At 37.7% G+C, this 16,522-nt stretch overlaps 2 protein-coding genes across 2 annotated transcripts in view; one reads left to right on the top strand and one right to left on the bottom strand.

Moving 5' to 3' along the window:
* Positions 1-16,522, bottom strand: part of cp (ceruloplasmin) — a 442,499-nt gene that overhangs the window by 368,947 nt on the left and 57,030 nt on the right. The gene's annotated exons all lie outside the window — the stretch shown is intronic.
* Positions 1-16,522, top strand: part of LOC140311609 (contactin-associated protein-like 4) — a 99,437-nt gene that overhangs the window by 80,753 nt on the left and 2,162 nt on the right. Inside the window, exons 18-22 of the mRNA XM_072389015.1 lie at positions 3,890-4,129; positions 6,331-6,555; positions 6,877-7,010; positions 9,278-9,365; positions 16,206-16,421. Coding sequence (XP_072245116.1) covers positions 3,890-4,129; positions 6,331-6,555; positions 6,877-7,010; positions 9,278-9,365; positions 16,206-16,421 — 903 coding nt within the window. The remainder of the gene's footprint in view (positions 1-3,889; positions 4,130-6,330; positions 6,556-6,876; positions 7,011-9,277; positions 9,366-16,205; positions 16,422-16,522) is intronic.

Below are 16,522 nucleotides of genomic sequence, written 5' to 3'. Positions count from 1 at the left end.
TTTCTTAAACTCATCCACAGACTCATTTGTCTCCCACTCATGCATCTTAAGTGAATTTGAGAGGATGAAAATCCATCTTGTGTTACGAGGCTCTATCTCTTTGCAAATATTATGAACATATGTTTATTGGTAAAATTGAAGGGAAACCAACAAATATTGAGACCAGAGAGATGCAGAAATGACTGCCTGGATGTGTTAAGCCGATAATCCTTGCTGAACAGCTAAAAAGACATGATTATAAGACTTTCTCCCTTCTGAGCAGGATTGTCCTGATTGTTTTTTGCCAGCAATGGGAGGATGGAAATGTGATTTGGGGGAAAATGAAACAGATTGCTTTGTGAAAGGGTGCTTATGCGTTTGATAAAGACATGATTCACTGCAGAATATCACAATTTCGGATTCTCTGTTCTGTTCCTGTAGAGTTATTGTTAATTCATCAGGTTAGAAGCAAGCCCTCTTTTAAATCATAAGTCGCGATACTGCAGAAAAAGTCATATTAAAATAAATAAAGCTTTTCCCATTTATAGTATGTAAGCTCTGCAGTGTATAGCTAAATTAAAAAGGTATTCCATTGTTTGTCTTAGCAAGCCATTATATTGCTTTGACTGAATTCATATGATGCAAATTCATGCTGTTTCAATTTAGTCTATCACCACTGAATTAATTCATATACACTCACATCCCTGTATGAAGTATGAAGTTGAATTAACTACTCTTGATAATAAAATGATATGTATTGTTGTTGTAATAACTGTGATGGACTGGCGACCAGTCCAGGGGGTACCCCGTCTCTCGCCTCATGACCGCTGGGATAGGCTCCAGCCATGGATGGATGGATGGATGGATGGATGGATGGATGGTGTAATGAAATTACTTTTCATGTTTCTTATTATTCTCAATTTTTCAATCATATCCATTGCCAAACACATAAAAGGTCATAAAGGAACCAAACTGACAGTAGCTGCAAAGAATCAGGACTGTCTGTAGCTCCATAAGGGCAGAGCTCCTATCCAGAGAGGAGAACTTCTAAAGTCAGCTGACAATGTAAAATATGTGTGTCTGAATGAACATTTTCACTTTCGGTAGCTGAGTTGGAGGGATCAGAAGGTACAAGAAGTGACCAAACTATGGGTGGAGTCGCAGTTCTGAACAGACTAACTCACTACAATACAGTCATTGATGAGGATATGCCTTGTCTAGTAGTTAATATGTAAATATCTTTAAAAAGTAACTGATCTAATTCATCGCCAGGTGAGCACACTGGCACATGCTCATCTACGCACAGGGACTGATATTTCAACCGCATGACATGTTTTGCGGTTGAAATGTCAGGTTCTCACATTTCTGTGGTTTGATTAGAATACATTTCAGTGTTCCCAACTGATATTATGTTTTACTTAGATCAGTTCGTGGTACTGACAAAACGGCAGATAAACAATCAACAAACATCACACTTAGTTCTTGAGAACAGGATCTAAACATTTGAAATGCTTTCAGTTAAATCTGTTTGTATATGTGTGCATAGTTTGAGCATGGAACTTGTGTACTCATATGAAAGTGTCGGTCTAACTTGTCCAATTTTTCAAGCTGTGTAGGTACTTTAAATTCTGGGGGTTGTTTTTGCTATGAAGCACAAGAAAGGTGGTTTTCTGCCCCTGTTTGTTTTGAAAACGGCCAGCATATTTCCTCCCAGAGGGTAGGATCTAGTAACAGGCACTGAGGTTATAAATTCATGAAAGTTTTTTACAAGTGTTCTTAACCACCCTGTCACTTTCTGTTGCTCAGTTTTGTGTAATTGCCGAGGCTCATTTTCTTTCCAGTTTTATCGTTTTAGGTTAGAAAAAAGTTTTTTTAAAATGTCCTAAAATTCTTTTGTATAGCCTTCCTATCAGCCCTGTAAAGACAAATTTTGCTGCATAGAACATGAACTAAATGTTTACCTTTTAACAATAATATTCAAATAAAGAATTTTGCTTTTGCTTGGCTAAAATGTTAAAAGTCTTTCCATCCCTGACATTATGTTAATGATGCACTGTAGACTTTTTTTCATGTGCATGCCGCAGTCACTCTGCAGCAGTGGTTTGATTCCAAGCGTACACCGCACTTGTGGGAGGGAAGAATAGTGATGCTTTTAGGGAATGGTTATCAGCTACATTTTCTTAAATCAGAATGTTGCAGAGATATTTATTGATTGAGTCATTCTTGTACAACCTGTCTACAGCTGCTTTATGCTGCATTAAATGGTTCTCTGTCTGTAACTTAAGTCCCCACAGCCTTCTGAAAGAAGCAGAATGCATGTGTTAATTACTTGTATTGTCTTATGTGCATGTAGAGATTATAGGCTATTAGAGCATTGATGTGGAAGATGTCATATTGGCTAAGCTTGTCAATCCTGAGTATGACTTCTTCTCCAACTTCTGTGTCATTAAAACTACCATTTCATATGTTGTTCTTAATAATGTTGGTCTAATACTGACAATACTGGGATATTCTAGTGACTGATGTGACCATTTATGGTGTGACATGTAGACACAAAGTAAAATACATGTCCTGTACATGAGTTTGATGTGCCTTACTCTATCAGCATTATACAAATCAAATTTGAATGTACACAACTGCCTCTGGCTGCAGATTTGAGGTGCTGCAGTGTTGAGTTGGAGAAGTATCTCCCTGTTTATTAAGTGTTTGTCTTCAGGTGCCACTCTGATTGACATAACTAATGTAAAGAAATGACTTGAGATAACATTGGTTACGATTGTATATATTCATTATGACTTTACCCTGCTGCCCTCACATGAACTTTTGTACAAAAACCTTGCGCTTTGCATCTTTAGTTCCACTTTGTTTGTTTGTGTTCTTGAAGTGAAAAAGTAGAAATGTTTAAATGTCTGAAATTCTTCCTTTCATGCAGGATTTTTCTGACTACAACAGGATGTCTCTCTGACAGTCTCTTGTTTCTTTCACTCATCAGAGGTTGCATCTGTCAGGAAGCTTTTGTTGGTCTTTTTTTCCCAGACTGCACTGTGATATATTCCCTCTTTTACAGTCACAACCAGCACTTTTTACTGATTCTTCACATTTTAGCTTTTTCTGTTGAAATATTATCAATATATAGAATTTTCTTTGAGTGGATTTTCTACAATGTTGTCAGATTTATCTTTACTCGGTCGTTTAGAGAATGCTTACTTTAATTTGTTAGCAGGTATGATCTTAATGTTTCTCTATACTCTACAAGTTGCTGAAAAAGGAAACAAATGTCCCGTGCAGGTTGGTTTTTTTGTGGGATGAAGTTTTTCCAAACTCAATCTATTTGCGCAATACCCTGCCAAATTTAATCATTAATATGAATGAGACGTTGCGGGCTTGGAGGAATGTATTTTGCCAATGCTAAACTGTGTGTTAGGTTGCTATAATAGAATGTTAATTGTCAGGTGAGAACAGAAAGAGATTCCTTCTCACCTGTCAGTGTAAAGAGTGAATATGAGACACCAGATGGCTCATGAGCCAAGCAGCTGGGCAATCAACAGCCCTACCTGTTCTAAGCAGCATATCTTTCATCATTAATGCCCTGCAGAGTACACAGCCATGTTGTGCTGCTGTGGAAACATGTGGCTGTCACTTACAATTCATTGCAAAGGAAAAATTTGCTTGTAGACATTACAGAGACTGAATAAGAAGAAAACTGCAATGACTTTGGTGACATTTTGCATTTAGAAGAAAATAAAAAAAAGGTGCCATATGTTAATTTACCAGCTATTACCCTTCTTCAGTCAGTATAAATACTGTAGATCTGTTGATACGGTGTGTTCAGTTGGTGTTCTGTGACATACAGAAAAAAAAAGTAGCAATCATCTTAGATTTTTAAAACATTTCTTATTTTAATTTGCAGGAGGCACCGCATCCAGACAAAAAGGCTTTTTGGGCTGCATTCGCTCTCTGCAACTGAACGGTGTCACCCTGGACCTGGAGGAGAGGGCAAAGATCACCCCTGGAGTCCGACCTGGATGCCCGGGCCACTGCAGTAGTTATAGCATGCTTTGTCAGAACCAGGGACGCTGTGTGGAAAAACCCCAAGGGATCTCCTGTGACTGCAGCCATTCTGCCTACACGGGAGCCTTCTGCCATAAAGGTACAGGCACTGACACACTGAAGACTTTCTGCTCGTGAATACACAGAGCCGAACTTGTTTGCTGATGATCTGCGCCTTTTCCATTAAGTGCACTCTCTTAACTCTTTTTTATGACTTCACAAAACTAAGATCACTAGAAATTTCAAGATCCACCTGCCGACAGACAGATTGGCTCATTTGGCTTCTTCTACTTCTTAAGTTTTACTTTTTCTTTTCTTTTCTTTTCGGAGATGATAGACTAATTCAACATTAAATTCAGTATAGATGTGTGTCTAAAGAAGGCAATAAAACAGTATATAGAAATCCGTATAAATGAAAATGCTATAAATTATTAGTAGTGTAAAGAATGAAAAGGAAACATGAAACAGTTTTAGTTATTCAAACTGTCTAATATTTCAATAACATCAGTGGACCCAGAAATAATCCACAGTTCTATTTTAGAAGTAAAACAAAAATTTTTCAAGCATTTGGGAGGAAACTTCTATCTGCTTTCCCTTTTCTTAATATTGAAAGCATACCTCAAAAGTGTATATCTTCCTTTTTTTAATCATTTTATTACATGAGCTTATTTTCAGCGCTCAAACATGAATTTATCTCTCTCCTGTCAGCTTGATATACGTTTATTCTAATAGTAGCCTATTCTACAGCATTCTATTGCATTATATTTGAAATATCACTCTTAACATGATATTCAGAAGCTTTCCAAATAAAGATTGGCAGGGAGTGACATAAGTTAACCTCTGAGAGGAATAATACCTACATCATACCCACCGTAACGCTGTCCTATATGTGAACTCCTGGCACAGGCAAATGCATTCAGTGATCCAATTAGTAATACTGACAATAATCCATTCGTAACACTTTCACTTGCTGGGAATTTAAAAAGAAAAACCTATCAGTCATTTATTAACGTATGTGGAGTCTGAGTTTTGTGTTCAATGAAGGTGGCTCTCTTTTGAATTGGGTGCATAACATGGAGAACATTGCCTCCTCTGCAATAGCTCCTGGAAAAAGTGTCATCCTTTCACAAACATTTTTCTTCAAATGTTGAAAGCTTTAGATTTTCTTATTAGATGAAGAGCAGCACAATCACTTACTGACCCTCACAATCTATCCTGCTCTCTGACTCCTCAGGCTTGTTTTGAGAGAATTATAATGAATCTATTCTTTACAGCTGGTTAAGAGGGAGAATTATCTCTAAGGACTTCTCTAGCCAACCAAGACTTTATGCCTATTATGACCAAATGTATCAAAGTCAGACAGTAAAGTATTATTCTGTGTTCAGTTTCAAACAGTTTGAACACTTAACACTTAAGACATTGTTCAGGAAAAAACTACATACAAAAAACAACCAAGACATAACAAAAGCTATTGATGATAAAGGCTAACAGTCGCTCTTTGCGCTGATGAATTTAATTCTCTACTTTTTGCTTTTGCAGACATACTCACGATCATCATAAATCTAAGACACTCTACATATCAAAAGAAGAAATTATTCTTTATTCATCACTGTAATCCATGATAACAATAACCAACACATAACTTAAATAAATTAACTGAATAATGATCAATAATAATTTACATTGTTATGCTTATGTTAAAGCAACAAAATCAATTCAGTTTACACGTCTCAATCAGACATTTGGACGACAGTTTTAGTTTATAGGTGGTAAAACTAAATTAATAAACATTATGTCCCCATATATTATGTATATATATATATATATATATATTACACAGATGCTAACAAGGTTGATACAAACATTCTTTGGACACTTGATATCAAATGTTTCAAGTGGTGTTCAGATTCGTCAAGCATGTCTAAATGATTCATAGGTCCTAAATTATGCATTTTAGAATTAAACCAATGTAATGATCTGTGATTTTGGAAAAAGAATGAAGTTTTTTGTCATGTCTATGCTGCGGTGTGTGAGAAGGATTGTGATAAACCATGTCTCCTCAGTTGTGTAATCAGTAATCATCTATAAAAATACTATTGTCCATGTAGTCCATGTCAACAGTGTAAATTTTGAATGAATTTGACATGTTAGTTAAGTGTTTGCTAAGGTAAAAAAGTGATAATGGTTTTTATCACATATTTCTAAATCTACTTGAACCTGAATCGTTGCTGCGAGTGGCTACATTTTTGTGGAAGACCTGTCAGCAGGACTCCCTCTGATATTTTTGTTTTTATCTCTCAGAGGTTTCTGCCAGATTCAAGTCGACAACATCCATCACCTACATCCTCAAGGAGCCATACGAGCTGAGCAACAACCGCAGCGCCCTGCCTTCATCCATCTACTCAGATATCACGCTGAGAGGAGAAAACATCTCCCTGAGCTTTAGAACCAGTCAGAGTCCCGCTCTGCTGCTCTATATCAGCTCTTTTTACCATGAATACTTGATCCTACTTGTCAACAATCAAGGTGAGGACTTACATTCATTTATAAGATTTTTTCATTAAACAAGTATCTAGTTATATTGTTTTTAATCTGATTGTTGCTGAATAATACTTAAGATAAACCAGTTTTGTCATATACATATACATATATATACATATATATATATATATATATATATATATATATATATATATATATATATATATATATATATATATATTGTATATAGTTTTGTCAGTGTCACAGAAAACAGATTATAATAACATTTTTCCAGTCTCAGTCTTTTCATAGACTGGATAATTTTTTTTATTTATATGACAGCATTGTTGTTTTGTGTTGATAAAGATGAGCTGGAATTGAGGTACAAGTTGCACAGCAACAGAGATGTTGAGCCGTTAAGAAGCAGAGTCACAAATTTAGCCGATGGGCGTCTACACACAGTGACAATCCGGCGACTGGCAGCTGCCGTCTCTGTACAGGTAAATATGCACATATTTCACACTTTTTCACACAGGTCAGGGCTGTCTTTTAAATTAAACTTTGCTGAGCTGTCGCCAAATGCTGGAAGGACACCTAAGCTTTTTTCTCAATGTTTGATTTACCTTTTGAAATTCTGCCCCACCAAGATCTACAGTGTACATCAGACTGTAAACTAACCACTGCTCACTCCTCTCAAACACTTCCTAAAAGGCGTCTGCAGTCAGACCCTGTACAAAAAGACTATTATGGACCGATGCTTGCAGTCATATCTTTAACTGAAACTGATGGTCGTTCCTTTTTTGCAATGTGGTGATCCAGTCACTTGCAACAAATGAAGATAAATACACAATACAGCCTACTTACATTCATTGCAATCATATCATTTTACACTGCATTCTGAAACACTCTTTATACACGTTTCCTCAACAGAAGATGAATTGATGACCATTCACACCCTGCAAAGAAAATTAAGGATGTCCTGAACCAGTCCACAGAAGATAGATTAGACTAATTCAGGCTTTTACTCATCAGCTATTACATCCAGATGTGTGACTGACAGCTGTCCAGAATGTCTCACTGTTAAAACGGTAATTTGCAGGGCTACAACATATAGAAGCAGCAGTTTCGACTTATTGTTGAGCATCAGGCAGCATTAATCAGAAAATTATCACATTTCAGCAAAATCGTGAAAAGCATATTCTCTACTGGGGTGGAGAAGCGGCAGATGATGGATGGGCGGATGGATGGATGGGTGTCAGTAGACATCTTGCCTATGGAGCCATAACTGACCCTAATTACATGAATGTTCTTGGGAACTTGGCAGAATTAGATTAAATAAACTATAGATCTTTTTTTTCTGTAGTCAAGATAATTTGTGTTTCTCTGCTTTACTCTTTGCTTTATCAACATTAACAAATGTGACATTGATAAATTACATATGTGTCAAGTGATACATCTGTTGCACCTAATTAGTCTGAGAAGTCTTGCATGTGAAAACCAAGTGCATGTCCACTATATCGGTGCACAAAATGTTTTTAGCAAGCAGACAGGCCTGTGGAGCCTGGGGGAGTGTCCCTGCCTTGCATGCCACCAGTGGTCTTGTAAGCACAGGCTTGTGACACACAAGTGCTGACTGGGAACCTGCTTCATTTACACACCAGATTGACTTAACATGTTGGAGGCTGGGATCATGCATGGTTGATGTCTTGCGACCTTTGGTTGGTTCACTCTAAGTATCTTTTGGGGTTTTTCCACCAAACCTGGAGTCTGTGCCTAACTTAGAACCATTTTTTTCTGTTTTGCACTAGTTCTCTAGTTCTTTGCACAGCCTCAAATACTGGTGAGATGCAACAGCTCTTTGCAGGGCCAGAGCAAAGAACTGCTTATGTCAGGGGCAAGGGTGAGGTTATGGACACCAACCAGATCAAAATATTGCTCTCATTTTGGTTAAAAATCCAAATCTAGAGTAGCATTTAGTCTGCTTTATACAAGAGAGAACAAAAAAAGAGCTTCAGCATGGATAGAAGGGAAAAAAAGTGTTATAATGTTGTCAGCTGACATTTATTCTTCCCCCTTAAAACAATCTATATAAATCATGTTTGCAGCACTGTTCATGAATAGCATTCATAATCACTGTTTAAAAATGACAAACTATATTTCAGTTTGTGTTGCTGAAACTAAATTGGTACCAACTGAACCTGCTGGACCTTTGTGTGCAACAACAAATTATCAAGTTAAGAGAGAAGACATCAGTCACTGTCCCAAAGTATTAAAATTCAAGATGACAAGTGAAGGAATAAGGAGCAGTTGTCACCCTCATCACAGCCTTGTGAAATAAAATTTGTAAATACGATTGAGGCATGGTCCCTTGTAAACTTGCTGTTCTGTTGGTTGACAGTTTGATGTCCTTCTATCAGGTATATGCGTGACTTTTTACACTAATCGAACATCATGTACATCACTTGTTTACTTATTTTGAGTCTATAGAATGTTTCCACATAGTCTTTTCTTCTCAGCTGCTGTGCACCACAAAGACTCTGAAGTCAATTTGTTTCCAGCTTTAGGGTTGTACCGCATTTCAATCTGCAAATCGGTGTAAAAGTTCAGCTTCTTGCTAAGTTTCCATGTTGCTTCCCTTGCTGCAGCAACATGTTGGAGTTTCTTCACATACTAGACGTCCCGTCTTTTAAATACTTAACATTAACAACTTTGTCCTTGACTGTTTATCATTGCTATTGGTCTTTGTCTGACATAAATCATGTTTTAGATCGACCAGAGTGCCATAGAGGACTTCAACTTGACATCTGATATGGAATTCAACAGCATCAAATCACTCACTCTGGGCAGAGTGCAGGGTAAGTGAGGGTCTTTCTGAGCAGATTCCAGCACTTATAGACAGACACATTTGAATAACAGAACTGAGATATTGGGCCTCATTTTGTTCATCATTTTGAGAAGAGCAGCTTATAAATTGTACTCTCTGTAAGAGATTAGATGCTTTGCAAAACAAACTTGAGATCCATATTTACCGTTAAATGTTATTGAATTGACTATTTTGTCCTGGAGATGTTAGAAACTGAAAAGGAAGGAGCCACCCACTTATGCAACAGTTATTTGACATTAGATACATTTCAGAAAGCTCAAACAGTGGGTTGAATATTTGTGTAAATTGCACCATATGTTTAAAAAGATATATAGAAGTTGAGAAAGTACCATTTATGTTTCTGTGCTATCTCTGTCATTGAAGCAGTGAGTAATTCAATCTTTATACTTGTCTGAGTCTGAGTGGAGCTTCAGACAGCTGTAATTGTTATAACTTCTAAAGAGGTCCTTCACTTTGTATGCTAATGAAAAGATATTGAAAGGAACAAATTACTTATAAGATTGGAGTCAGCACTCACACAATTCAACCTAACTCATATGTCTCAGCTGCTGGGGTCAAAGTAAACCAGAAAGTCAAACAGAACATTTCATCGTTATCTGCATGATGGAACACTTCACTTTCAGCATAATTTCTTCCGTTGCCTACAGAAAAGATGTATGTGAAGAAAAGATGTATAAGAGACAAAAGACTTTCTGACAGTTGCGCTGACTCTTTTCTGCTATAACTTCTTTTTCCTGAAATGTCACCATGTGAGTTTGCTATTATAAAAGACTGACTGAAAGTTACTTATGAAACAGTAAAATAAAGGTTAGCATGACAGCATAAGAAAGCCAAAGTATTTATTTATTTCATCTTTCCCAATATGAATCATATTCATTAACCATTGTTTCACACTTTATTCTCCCCCGGTTGTATCCTGCTGTGTGTCTCCATGGTTCCTTGTTTTCCTGAAAAGAAAATGCTGAAAGCATCTGAATCTAATCAGTAGATGATAAACCTGATAAGCAGAAAAGTTTGGAAGCTGCATTTACATACATATTTTAGAGTTAAAAATATTAAACTTTTAACAGCAATTCTGATCATGAAAAAAAAAATAATAATAAGATTTTACTTCAGCCAGTACATGGTTGACATGTAAGAAACTTGGTGCTGTTGTTGTTTTTAGGTTCAGAGTTTTTTATTGCTGACCCAGGCCATGTTAGCATGTGACCCAGCTGCCACCCCTGCTGAGCCAGAGGACTCAGATAGTCATATCAGCATCAGAGAGGCAGCAGGGTAGTTGATGTACTGTCACTCCCCGTATGCCCTGTCATCCATCAGCCTAACTAATAGACCAGGAAAGAATGGCCAGACATATTCAGGTCATGAATTCAAGGCCAATTCTGCCACTGTTTGTCTCTGGCTTCCTGAACAAACACCAATCCTTCATTTCATATTTTTATTTGAATTTAAATTTCCCCATTCAAGGATTTTTAATATTTTATTTTATTTGTTCAGCCTACATTTTTTTGCATGATGGTCTTTGATATCCTTCAATCAGAAAAAATCTTAACATAAAGTAGCTGGTTAAGCTTTAATGTATAACAATATTGCAATAATGTAAAACAGACTAAATGTGCACAGTGCACAACCAGATAATCTTTCCTTACAGCTGCATTTAATTTTCTTTTCCCACTCTGAATGTGTCATGAGATGTATAAATCAAGGGCAAAATATTTCCTGCTGCCCTGATTATCACATTCAATTTAAAACTCATAGCCTGACTGAGTATGCAGCCGATAAAACACCCTATCCAGCCAGGCTACACTGCGTATTTACATTTTAAAAGATGTCTTCCTCCCTGGTAATAATTTTGATGATGGGCAATGATGTGTTGCGTTATCACTTTGCTCTGCAGGAATAATTGTGGTTTAATTGTGGACATTTAAACAGTTTCTGTAGCTACTTAAGATTCTATTTAGGACTCGCTCTTACATTTTCTGGGGTACTGACACATTAATTAGATTCTATGATAGGTTCTTGATTAGGTGAGCTAACACAAATTGTCTTCAGAAATATATTGCTTTCATCATCTGTCAGCCATCATCTATCAAAACTTTGCTTTGGATATTCATGTTTCCTTTTAATCAGTTGGGGATGCACAGATACCGATACCAGTATTGGTACAGATACCATGTGCATGTATTCTTACTCAGTATTTATTAAAATGTTCCGATAGTACAGAACCAATACCAAAGTGACAAGAGCTTAATTTTCCTGCAATGTGTTTGTGAAAGTTAAAATGTTAAAACAATATGTTGCTCTAAGAGTAGTTTCATATTACTAAAATGCACAAAGTGCAGTTATATTTTTGTTGAATATGCCTAAAGAAAAGAAAATGTGTTCAATTGTAAGAACTGTAATCGTCTTGATTAGTACTCATATCGATACTCTGTATTAAAAGGTACTAAAAGGTAAATAGTTGTACTTGTACTCAATTTAAAGAAATGTGGTATTGCTGCATCCCCAGAATCAGTTCTATGTTTTGGCAGTGTTTTTCTCTCAAGTGCTTTTATTCAAACAGCAGTTTCTTCAAAGAATTTGCTCCACACTAAGATGAATAAATCCTTATAACCTAATTCCTTTATTCCTTTTCCCTCTCTCAAGCGTTTACTCAGTGAAAGAAGTTTCAAAAGCCAACAGTTCAGCTGATTTCCCTTCAAGTTATATGCAAACGGTCAGATTCTGCAGTACTTGGTCTATGCCCACTGCAAAATGCTAGTGTGATGCAGGGATTAATTGAGGCAAGTCTCACTTGTGCTTACTTTGCACTGCTTTTTATCTTCTTGTTGAACTCTGGCCTTCAAATAAATCCAATACTTAATGGTTACTCCATGCTTTCTTGCTGTACCAAAGCTGGAATGTTGTTCCTCACTACTAGACATATGAAAGCCAAAGGAGACCATATAGAGTAAATGTGTGGCTGAATGTTCTTGAAAGGCATGTCAATACATTTTCAGGGATTATTCTGTGTAAGTACCCGGCAGCAGGGAAGGAGATGTGCAGACACAAGTGGTAATGGGTAGGAGGGAAACCAAGAGCCAATCACTGCTTTTCAGGGTGTTTGCAAATCCCATCCAAACACCCATGCTAAGTGTGTATCCATGCTGAGCTAGCCTAAGTGTGCAGCCATCCTTCGCCCCTCTGCATTGGAGCCAGTAGCATATAGCTCTATTTCTTTGTGTAAAGCATTAGAAAGACACAGAATGAATAAATGAGTCAGTCTATGCTGATCGAAAGTGTTCCATATGTGTGAATATGTAACATGCTGATCAAACTTACTTAATCAACTTTAGTGATTTGTTATGTGTCTTAATGTCAATAGTAGATGACAACTTTATCAAATTGAAAAGGGGGATGTGTTAAATCTGAGTCTTGAGCCGAGTTTATACCTTTTTAATTGTATAATTTTTTCTTGGTGCAGTGTAGAGTAATACAAGGCCATGTTCAAAAAGGCTGGGATGCTGTTTAAAATGTACCTAGAAATAGGATGCAATCATTTACAATTCTCATCCATTTTTACACTCAGATAGCCTAGAAAAATGGGTCAACCATCACAGTGATATGAGGAAAGAAAATTGGCAAGATTTTGATTATGATTCTGGCTGTTAGGGGTTTTGGTTTACTGCAGTCTATGCAGGCATTGATTAACACTGCATGGGAAGCTGGTACAGAGAAGACATAATTTGATTTAACAGTTCTTGTCCTCAAGTTTATCCAGTAGAAATGGTATGATGTTCTGGTTTCTAGGACAAAATACAATGACAATGTCTCAAACATTGTTGAACAGTGATCAAATCAAATTTTATTGTCATTTTGCTTTACAAAACAGTAATTACATGCAAAACAAGAGAGCATTTCTCTGAGATCTCCTGACAGCTTGGGACTGGAATATGTTGAGCAGTCTGGTGGCTCTACATTTAATGCAGCCATTCTAGCTTTTTTTTGTCGTTTGTTTGTTTTGTTTTTGTCTATTTTTTAGGGCAGCAGTTGCAATAGGATGTGGAGAATGTGTGAAGAGTCTAATGATTTTCAGGGCTCTATTTCTCTGGTGGCTCTGTAATATTACTTGGATTTCAGAATGACTCTCTAATGACTTTTTATACCGTTCTAACAATCCTCCTTAGGGACTTTTTATCTGACTCAGTTCTGCCTGAGTGCCATGCTGAGATGGAATATGTCAGCATGCTCAACTACACCTCTGTAGAACATCATCAGGATGCTGGTGGGGAGTGAAGCCTGTTGTATTTTCTCAGAAATTGTAGACTCTGCTTCACTAACCTTGTGGTGTTCTTTGACTTGGTGAGGTTGTCAATAATCTGTACTCTGAGGAACGTAATGCTCTTCACTCTCTCTTCTACACAGTCACTGATGCTGAGGGTTATGTTACTCAGGGCATGAGCCCTGAAACTCGATGATTATCTTTTTCCTTTTGTCTGCTTTGAGCACCAGGTTGTCCCTGCGTCAGCTCTCAGCTATCAAGTTGTCTGACTTCCTCCCTACTCAATGAGTCTTTATTTCCGTGAATGAGTCCCACTACTGTATCATCTGCAAACTTGATGATTGAATTACCGTCATGTCTGGGCACAAAGTCATGAACAAACAATGTAAACAGCAATGGACAAGGCCCGTAGCCTCGAGGGGAACCATAACTCAGCTTGATTGAGTTTTAGATGTTTTTTCAGATGGTGGGGTTCAGGCCCAGTGGGAGACATTTTTCCATAAGATTAAGATTAGATTTATTGTCATGTACACACTGTATGAAATACACAAAATTTCTCCTCCGCTTTTAACCCATCCAGTCTCTTGGTGATAATGGTTTTAATTTGCAAAACTAAATTCAATTGGCAGGATTCCACCATAGTTGTCTCTATTTTACTGCTGGAAGAGTAGTGTGTGCAGTGCTGTAGATATTGGATCTTCTGTGGAGCAGTTGGTATGACAGGCAAACTGGTGCATATTCAATGATGCAGGGATGCTGGTTGTGATGTGTGGTTTGACAAGCCACTCAAAACATTTCATCACGATGGGGATCAGTGGGACAGAGCAATAATCAATCAAGCAAGACACAACAGATTTTTTTGCAACTGGTGTTATTGTAGAGGTTTTGAAGAATCTGGGGACAATGGTTTAACTAAGAGGGATGTTAAAGATGCTTTCCTTGAGTTGATCCTAGCCAGGGTCCCTCTAGTTTCAGCTGAGCTGATGACAGCAACTGGCAGGTCAGATGGTGGAGAGGGTATATCTCTTCCCTCTCAGAGTATGCAAAAAAGTTGTGTCAGTTAGGATGAGAAATGTCAGTGTCCTCAACTCCCTGGCTGGTCTTCTAATTCATCAGCCCTGTCACATTCGACTGATATTTTCCACAGTCAACTCACAGTCACAGAGTTTCTGTATTTTTATTGCATACATGCGTCTTACCACCACAATCTCCTTGGGAAGCACGGACCAAGCTCAACAGAGTGCATACCCTGTCTTCCACTCTGAAGACAGCATCCCATGCCTTCATTAGCAAATGCACCTATAATTTTTTGTTACTTCATGAAGGAAAGATCTTTAACACAGCGATAACTTCTTTGCATTTGGCAGTGTTGCTGGTTACTTCTTCATTGTACTCCTCTGTCAATTTACGGCCTTTGTCCACAGTCTCATCACTCTCAAAGTTAGCATTTTATATGTTGGCGTTAGTTTGTTGCATGTAGGGCTAGCTCTATAGAAACAAAAAGGTAGAGACATTAGCGAAACCATATGGGGATGAAGTGATTTGTTTTCAGAAACTAAACAACAGAGTGAGACTGTAAGTCTGATATCATCACAAATGGAGGAGCCTATTTTGACCGTCAATAAGAAGGCTCAAAAATGCAAACTGTGTAAAATGTTTTTAGTCATTAGCATGGACGACTGGGGAAAAATGAAGTCCGTCCCAAATACGTTCAAGTCAAAGAACTGCAGAAGAGACACATGAAATGCCATGAAATGTCCAAAGTTAAACCCTGTCCAGAATACACCCTAAGACTCCCTCGTAGCCTCTATTAGCCAGTGTGACAGCCACTGGTGGGATAAAGAGTCATCAGTTCTGCCATCCATGGCCTTTGGGCCAGTATGGTACCATCAAGATCAGAGATAGCTGTTGCTCTGTCACTGCTCTGCACTAATGCTACTACTCCTAATACTTCTTATTGAACAGAACAGAGAACACTGCAAAGAGATCTTAGAAAGCTTGGCTGAATCTGCCCTACACCGGTTAAACTACTTTTGGGTTGAGTTTCCACTCTCAAGGGAAGGGAAACGGGTAAAAAAAAAGGCTAAGGCATGCCAAATAACACAACAACTGGACTGTGGAAACAGGTCTTAATGAGGTGATGAATCATTGCCAGGAACCAGATCTCAATTTTAGTTGAAGCATTGTTGGAACATCTTAATGGAACAAAAGGTGCCCGACATTCAAATAAGAACTTCGGAATGTCCTTCAAGAAAACGATTCCTGAAGACTCAAAGAAATCCCAGAAAGCTTGTCTGAGAGGATTTGGGCTATGTTGAAGAGTAAAGGTGGTCATACCAAATATTTACTTTCAAGCTCCTTAGAATTGTCTGTAGATACAGCATTTTCATTGATGTTTTGGTTTATTTTCTTCAGACGATAAATAACATCTTGTTTGGATGATTGTTCTCAAGATAACTGCTAATACTTGCCATATTTCAAACTTGAAATTGCATTGCACTGAGAACAAGTGTGCCTTCCCTTATTATCTGTTTCTCTTGATGTGTTTAGAGTCTGATGGATTGGATGTAGAGCTGTCTGGGTTGTCCACTCTTGGGTTCACTGGCTGCCTGTCAGGTGTTCAGTTTAACTCCATCAGTCCTCTGAAAGCTGCTCTGCTCGATCCTGACAGCCGTGTTGTAGTCACTGGCCCTCTGGTACAATCAAGCTGTGCTTCCTCTGCTCTCGCTGATCCCTACGCGGCAGAAACCACACACTCCTTATCAGGTACAGTACAAGAAGCACACTCAGCCTTTGCATCCTATCTTACTCTATATTTCATTGGTTAAACATCCCATCTTCTCAGCATTAAGTATCCTCCTCTGTTG

This window comes from Leuresthes tenuis, unplaced genomic scaffold, assembly GCF_036924035.1.
Source record: "Leuresthes tenuis unplaced genomic scaffold, fLeuTen1.0.hap1 SCAF_7, whole genome shotgun sequence".
Taxonomy (NCBI): domain Eukaryota; kingdom Metazoa; phylum Chordata; class Actinopteri; order Atheriniformes; family Atherinopsidae; genus Leuresthes; species Leuresthes tenuis.
Note: the sequence above shows the minus strand (reverse complement) of the source record. Positions and strands in the feature narration are given on the sequence as shown.